At 53.5% G+C, this 7,500-nt stretch overlaps 1 protein-coding gene across 4 annotated transcripts in view; it reads right to left on the bottom strand.

The window, feature by feature from the left end:
- rhobtb4 (Rho related BTB domain containing 4) overlaps positions 1-7,500 on the bottom strand; it is a 49,814-nt gene that overhangs the window by 12,926 nt on the left and 29,388 nt on the right. For 2 of the 4 annotated variants that reach the window (XM_061261505.1, XM_061261503.1), the window contains exons 2-6: positions 6,329-6,530; positions 5,708-5,811; positions 2,160-2,345; positions 729-1,545; positions 117-336 (exon numbers count right to left, since the gene is read on the bottom strand). In XM_061261505.1, the coding sequence (XP_061117489.1) occupies positions 117-336; positions 729-1,545; positions 2,160-2,345; positions 5,708-5,811; positions 6,329-6,520 (1,519 nt within the window). In that variant the 5' untranslated portion in view covers positions 6,521-6,530. Of the gene's footprint in view, positions 1-116; positions 337-728; positions 1,546-2,159; positions 2,346-5,707; positions 5,812-6,206; positions 6,225-6,328; positions 6,531-7,186; positions 7,258-7,500 lie in introns of those variants that run through there. The other 2 variants (XM_061261504.1, XM_061261506.1) reach the window with 2 other exon arrangements.

Raw genomic sequence — 7,500 nt, 5'->3', positions numbered from 1 at the left:
GTTGGCTCAATTGCACCGGCCAAGATCAATCAAGCACACAAACTCAAAAAGAGCATTTGACCCAGGTGTGGTGTGTGGAGCCGGTGGGAATGACAGACAGACAGACAGGGCCGCACCAGCAAACATGCCCGTGTTCAGGCACTCCCTGGTGCGATTGGCTCGCCGCACGTGGAAGGCCTTGGTGATCTCCTGGTTCATGAAGCTCTCGCGGTTTAGCACGTTAGCCACCATCATGCGCAGGTCGAAGACCTCCAGGAGCTCCGCGATGGTGGCCACCTGCATCAAGTCGCCCCGGCCCTCGTCCAAACTGCCCGTGTACAGGTACTGCAGCACCGCCTAGTGGTGTGGAGACAGGAGACAGGGCAGGCACATTACATTCAGATTTGAAAAATAAAAAAAGATATAAAAAAAATACATTAAATTCATGTTAAATTCAATTAAATACAAAGCTAAATTTAGTCTAGGAGTAAGCTTAATCTGTGAACCCCGCCCCTAATTTACTCTGACAGCACTCTTGAGAAACGTCTTTGTGACAGAGATTCATTTTTGCGATTCAAGGCCCTATACCCAGCCTTGCTCCAGGGCGGATTGTCCCCTGCTTAGTCAACATACACAAATCAAGTACAAGTCGCTTTGTATAAAAGTGTCAGCTAAATAACACATAATAATAATTTTTTATTTTTCATGCCAGTAGCACTGGAATTACAGCACACATCCGAGCTGCTGACCTGGAAGGGCTCTTTTTGGATCAGGCAGTCCATGGACACCACAGTCATTAGCCTGGGCCGCCCGGTCATGGGGTCCTCCACATGCTCCAGGCAAACGCTGAGGAAGCCCCGGCCCCACCCCGCCAGGGCCCGTCCGGCCCACAAGGGCCCCCCGGAGCAGTGGCCGATGGCGGGAAGGGCGTTAGCGCTCCGGGAAGTCCTAAGGGAGCCCTGCTCGGGCAGGAGAGGCTGCCTGAGGCCCCGCGGCCGGCCCTCCACGTCCTTATCGATGTCCAGGCTCTTGGTGCGCCCCGCCTGCTCCTTGGCCTCCCTCCGGCTCTGCTCCTCCTCCTCGCTGACCGCCCCCGAATCGTCCGCGGACCCCCCCTCCCCCTCCTCCCAGCCCGCCTGCCCCCCCAGGTCCATGGCGAACAGGTCGTAGAACTTGGAGCAGGACGTGGCGAGGTAGACCTTGTGGGCGAAGACGCGGGCATCGCCGCCCCGCAGGAGGAACAGGACGTCGGCGCAGAGCGGCAGGCAGAAGAGCGAGTCGGGCCCTTCGCCGTCGATGGCGGGGGGGTCCGGGATGCCCACCACGGGCCGGGGCGGGCGCGGGGGCAGGAAGGGGGCCTGCAGGAGGGGCCTCTGCACCTTCTTCAGGTGGGACTTCCAGAACTGCAGGTGCCGGCGGGAGATGAGCGCGGCTCGGATGGCGTTGTCGAAGACGTCCTTCACGCCGAACTGCGCCACGATGCTGGTCTCGTAGTACGGCACGCCCAGCTCCTTGGCCACCTCGTGACCGCGCTCCGGCGGGAGGATGTCTGTGGGTTTGATGGGCCTGTGTGCAGCAGAGGGGGAGGGAGAGGGGGTCAGCAGTGTCTGAGGTGAGGTTTGGGCAAATAGGTGCGCTCTGCACCAAATCAGTGAGGCTCCGTGGAGCTGCGATAGCTGAGCTCTCGTATGCTCATGTTCCAGGGCAGGGCTGCCCAACCCTCCTCCTGGAGATCTACCGTCCGTGTGTATTTCAATGATTTATTTCTTTTTTTAAACTGCCCCACAAAACACTACATTTTATTTAGCAGAAGCTTTTATCCAAAGCGACATACCAAGGTCATAGAACAAACTACAGAGCAGGTTGGATAAGGTACAATTCAGAGAGGATCGTTAGTAAAGCCCTGAACATAAGTCTGGTACACAAGGCAGATAGGCCAAGTCTGTAAGTAATAAGGTCAGGAAAGACGAATACAAATTCAAAAGTCCTCGAGGAAAGTACAAAATACAACATGAGGCTAAAGATAGAGGCAGGTGAAAAAACAAGTGACAACAATTTAGTGGACTCCCGAGTCGAGGTACAGTGTGAAGAGATGAGTATGCAGACTGCGGTGGAAAATGGGCATAATTCGAACATAAAATCGATTCCTACGGATAGTAAAGGAATAATCGCTATCGTACTTGGCCAGGGGACGGCGGGCTCGGTTGACAGCCTCCAGGTCGGCGTAGCGCAGGTCCAGCTGGCAGCCCACGAGGATTATGGGAGTGCGGGGGCAGAAGTGTTTGATCTCGGGAAACCACATGGTGAGCACGTGTCGCAAGGAGTTAGGGTTGGCCAGGGAGAAGCAGAGAACCACCACGTCAGATCTGTGGAGAGGGAGAAAGAGAGAGAGAGAGAGAGAGGGAGAGAGGGAGAGCGAGAAAGGGTGAGCGGGTGAGAGGGAGAGGCTCCTATTAACACAATTTAACACAGAACTCAGGTTGGCCAGGTGAAGTGTCATGAACAGTGGGCAGGGCCACAATATACACTCTCAACCCCTGACCCTAACAGACCAATCAAAAGCCTCTTCAGCACCTTCCAGCAGGACCTTCCGTGCTAAATGCCACGTAACAACACGACTGGACCAAAGCAGTGAGCATTCACCGACGGGCTCCGCCCACCGGCGGTGGAAAAACTGAAATGGAGCCAGGTCTATTTCTAGCCAGAAACTGAAGAAGATGTATGTGAGAATGGCCAAAAGCATTGTGGGACAGGACGGGGCGGGGACATCGGACACCGTGCGGTGTGGGCGGCCGGGGGCCGCGGTGGCTGCAGCAGACGGCGGGTTTACGGAGCCCTGCAGTTATGTAAACTGAGAGGCAGCTGACTGCCGGGCCACAGGGGAGGGCTATTAATAGCGCCGAGTACATAGCGCAAGCAACGGCTCGCACATACAGCGCATACCGCCGCAGCCCGCACGTACGGGCACGCACACGCGTGTGCAGACGGACACGCACGCACGCACACGCACGCGCCGCCTGCTGGGAGGCCTCCGCACGCGGTCAGCGGGGGATTATGTCACGCTCCTGTTCGTTCAGACTAGCCCGTGCGCGACCGAGAACACACATTAGGACATTGTCAGGAGCTCATTACCGCGGCTGAGGCAACGTTTTAATACACATTACAGCGCGTGTGTGTGTGTGTGTGTGTGTGTGCGCGCACATGTTTCTGTGTTTATGTGTGTGTGTCAGCACATGCGCAACAGCTAGGGGGGGGGGGCAAAGTCTGCATGTTTCTAAATAAACAACAAACATCTGTAACATTGTAGCACTGTGTGCAAACGCAGACTGCGAAGGTCAAGTCCTAGGTGTTACGTAATGTCTTGGCTCGTGTTTTCTGCTCTTAAGCCATGTAGAGCATGGCTGGGATCAAACTCCTGACTAATTGACTGTACAGCACACAATCTTGGAACGATCGTAAAGAAACAGGTCCGGCCTCTCCAGTGTTACTGCAGGTCAAGTTAATGAGAGAAGCACGGTCTTTCTAAACTTTCCAAAACCCCCACTGCCCACTCCCTCCCATCCCGAATGTTATTTTCTGAGCCAGAGGTTCCCGACCCTGTTCCTAGAGGTCTACTGTCCTTTTACTGTCCATTTCAACTGAATTTGGCACTCCTGGTTCTCCTAAATAGCAGCAACAAGATCCCTAGCTGTTGAATGAGGTGTGCTTTGTTAGGTTGGAGTGAAGACCTACAGGATGGTAGGTCTCCAGGAACAGGGTTGGGCAGCCCTACTCTAGCTGTTGAATGAGAAATGCTTTGTTAGGGTTGGAGTGAAAACCTAAAGGATGGCAGATTATTTATATTATTTTATATATTTATTATCTCCAAGAACAGGGTTGTTCTAAGCATATGCATTGACATAACATTACCCCCTGCCAACTTATTTGCTTTACTCTTATGAATTCAACAATTTTACTTTTGCTAATTATTATATATTTTCCTCATTTGCCCGTTTGCTTTATTTGCTCCATCAGTTTCTTGTTTTTGACACCTTCGTCCCAGACATCATTTATTGGAAATCTGATAGCTAAGTAAATGCCATTAGGTTGATAAGAGCAGATTGAGTGAGCGCTATCAGTGTTTTGGTGGGCAGGCAGATTGTGCAAGGCTAAACTGAGAGGTGTGAGCATAACAGTGTTGCGGTTCAACAGGGACACTGTTTAATAAGTGACCGTGCGTCACATGCGCTTCCGTCAAAATGGCGACTGGAAATGGATCTAACAGGCTAGGGCAGTGGTCCCAAACTGTGCCAGCCTCAGACCTGGAGTACATAATTAGTGCAATTATTTGCTGAATTAGGGCTGTAGGTTTGTATATAAAGTGAAATGTGCCATTTGTGTTACTTATATTCTGTGCGTTAATGCAGTTGCATGCATATGGTGAGTGAATAATTGAAATCAATTGAGGCAGCATTAATTGGTTGAAATGGAGACCTTCTACCCACAGCCCTCCTTGGCAGAGAGATTGAGGCAGCTGGGGTCGGGGACTGCTGGTTCAAATCCGAGTGGCTCTAGTGCGGTGACGCTGATGTCAGCTGGCACCAGACTGCAACTCAGGGCAACCTGAAACAATTCCTCGTGTTACGGGGGGAATCGATACGGACGTCTCCGTGGCAACAGAACGGCGGTTATTATGGGGACGCTGTGGCACTTTGAGGGAACTGTAGTCGAGTGCGCGAATGTGCCGCTGGTTGGTATGAGCTGCTTTTAGGGAGGACGCCCACCTGACCCCTGACCTCTGAACCCTGACTGGGTCACATGGACACGGTTACGCATATTCACAGCATGGCATGACTGAGCATTATTTCATCACCGAGGGGCTACTAAGCCTTTCTAAAAGGGTACCGACTGAGGGTGTGTGTGTGTGTGTGTAGGGGGATTATGGAGTACAGCTTACTGAGGATCAGGGCAGTGGACATTGTGCAGTGGACATTGTGGTGAAGTGTGATCAACCCACTGTGTACCCGTTTATGTGTGTGTGTGCGTCGAGTGTGTGAGTGTGTGTGTGAGTGTGTGTGTGTGTGTGCGTGCGTGTGTGCGTGAGTGCGTGTGTGCATGCGTGTGTGAGTGTGAGTCTGTGTGTGTGCGTGTGCGTGTGCGTGAGCGTGTGTGTGTGTGTGCGTGAGTGTGTGTGTGTGTGTGTGTGTGTGTGTGTGTGTGTGTGTATGTGTGTGTGAGTGTGTGTGTGTGTGTGTGTGTGTGAATTCACAGTAAAGGTGACGCAGCACCGGAGGTATGCGCTGTGGCTTAGAGCAACATCATAAACCTGCTTAGAGGGGACGGCCCCTGCCGTTTCCCCATTTCTGTCAGACGCAAAACGGTGTCAATCCTCTTACCAAACCCCCCATCTCCAGCCCTGGCCTCTGCGTCTAACTGGGTAACAACTGGAGCCAGAACTCAGAGCCAAGTGCAGAATCAGCAGTCGGAGGGAGCTGGAACTCTCATCAGGAGGTCAGGACAGAGCCAGAGGAACCATGAGGTCACTAATAAAGCCCTGGCTCAACATGCCAGCATTGCTGAGCACTGGGGCCCTCTGACAGATTAACAATGCTCTGTGTGTGAGTGCGTGTGTGTGTGTGTGTGTGTGTGTGTGTGCGCGTGTGTGTGCGCGTGTGTGAGTGTGTGTGTGTGTGTGTGAGTGTGTGTGCGCGTGTGCTTGCGTGTGTGCATGCGTGTGTGTTGTACCGACCTGCCGTATGCAAAGCGGCGGTCTTTGTGATGATCTCCGAACGTGTCCCACAGGCGCAGGGAGACGCTGACCTCGTCCACCACATCCCGCGACCTCTCCAGCACCTGCACACACACACAGCGCTCACGTCACCCGGCAAGGTGTGGATATGTGTGCAGCTTGTAATGTATGCGTGCTATGTGCTTATTCTGTGTTCGTGGAAAAATTATGCAATGTGTGCGTGTGTGTCTGTAATGTGTGTATGCTATATGTTGCATGTGGATAGCGTGTGTGTATAGTGTGTGTAGACTGAGTGAAATGTGTGTGTATAGTCTGTATAGAGTGTATGTATAGTTTATGTTGCGTGTCTATGTATTGTGTGTCTGCGTGTACAGAGTGTGCGTGTAGTATGTGTGTAGCATGCGGGTACATACAACACACACACACACGTGTACCATACGCGGTAATGGTCACACCACACACACACACACACACACACACACACACACGTGTACCATACCTCCTGGCACACGCGGTACTGGTCACACCCCACACACACACACACACACACGTGTACCATACCTCCTGGCACACGCGGTACTGGTCACATCACACACACACACACACACACATGTACCATACCTCCTGGCACACGCGGTACTGGTCGATGGCCCACACGGTTGGCACATGCGTGGCGAGGAGCTGGTACTGAGTGAGCGTGGCGTTGCAGGCGCGGGCGCAGATCAGACGGGTCTTCCCCACCGCGTTGTCCCCGACCACCACACACTTTATGGTCTCTACGTTCGGCCGCTCATAGTCTGTGTCTATATCCATGGAGAGAGCCCTGAGAGAGAGAGAGAGAGAGAGAGAGAGAGAGAGAGAGAGAGAGAGAGAGAGAGAGAGAGAGGGGGAGAGAGAGAGAGAGAGAGAGAGAGAGAGAGAGAGAGAGAGAGAGAGTCAGCACTGAACACACACACACACACACACACACCCGCACGCACGCACACACACGCACACACATGTACAGACACACACGCACACGCGCGCACACACACACACATACACTGATGCATAATGAGGTCATTGTGCCTCAGAGGCAAGGGGCGGAGCCTCTCTGTGATTGGCATGCCTGGGCCCACTGCCCCTTGTGCTAGTGCCTCTATGGTTCAACCAATCAGCCAGCCCCGGCCAGCCAATAAGAGCCTGGGGGCTATTTCTGCCTGAACAGAGAACAGGAGAGCGGCTCTGAGTCCCACTCCCAATGGACCTTCACTCCGGGGAACGGGGGGGAGGGGGGCGGCTGGTTTAAAGGGCTCGGAATGATGCCGGACTGCTTTCGGAAAGCGTAGCGGGGCCCATGGATCAGACACCGTGTCCCGGAACGGCGATGGAAGATCACACGCTGTTCCCCATCCATCAGAGGGGGGGGTGAGGACTGCTCACCGAACTCCAGCCCTGGAGACCGTCAAAGCAACAGCTCGTCACAAAAACAAAGAGTACCTTGAACTGGTGCGGTGAAAACATTAACCATCAGCCTCTGCCTGTCCGGAAATCCAATATCCTGGCCAACACTGAAAAACAACGTCACCAGGCAAGAGGTGAGACGGGCAAAACCAGCAGCCTGGAACTGGAATTCTCCCCGACTAGCCAGCACTGAGACACTGTCAGGAAAGGTAGCAACAACTGTACACACACACATACCCCTGCCCCCCACACACACACCCCTCCGCCCCACATACACACACACACACACACACACACACAGAGATACCCCTCCGCCCCACACACACACATACTCCTCCGCCCCACACACA

The sequence above is a fragment of the Conger conger genome, chromosome 11, assembly GCF_963514075.1.
Source record: "Conger conger chromosome 11, fConCon1.1, whole genome shotgun sequence".
Lineage (NCBI taxonomy): Eukaryota > Metazoa > Chordata > Actinopteri > Anguilliformes > Congridae > Conger > Conger conger.
This window is presented reverse-complemented; position numbering and strand designations above follow the sequence as displayed.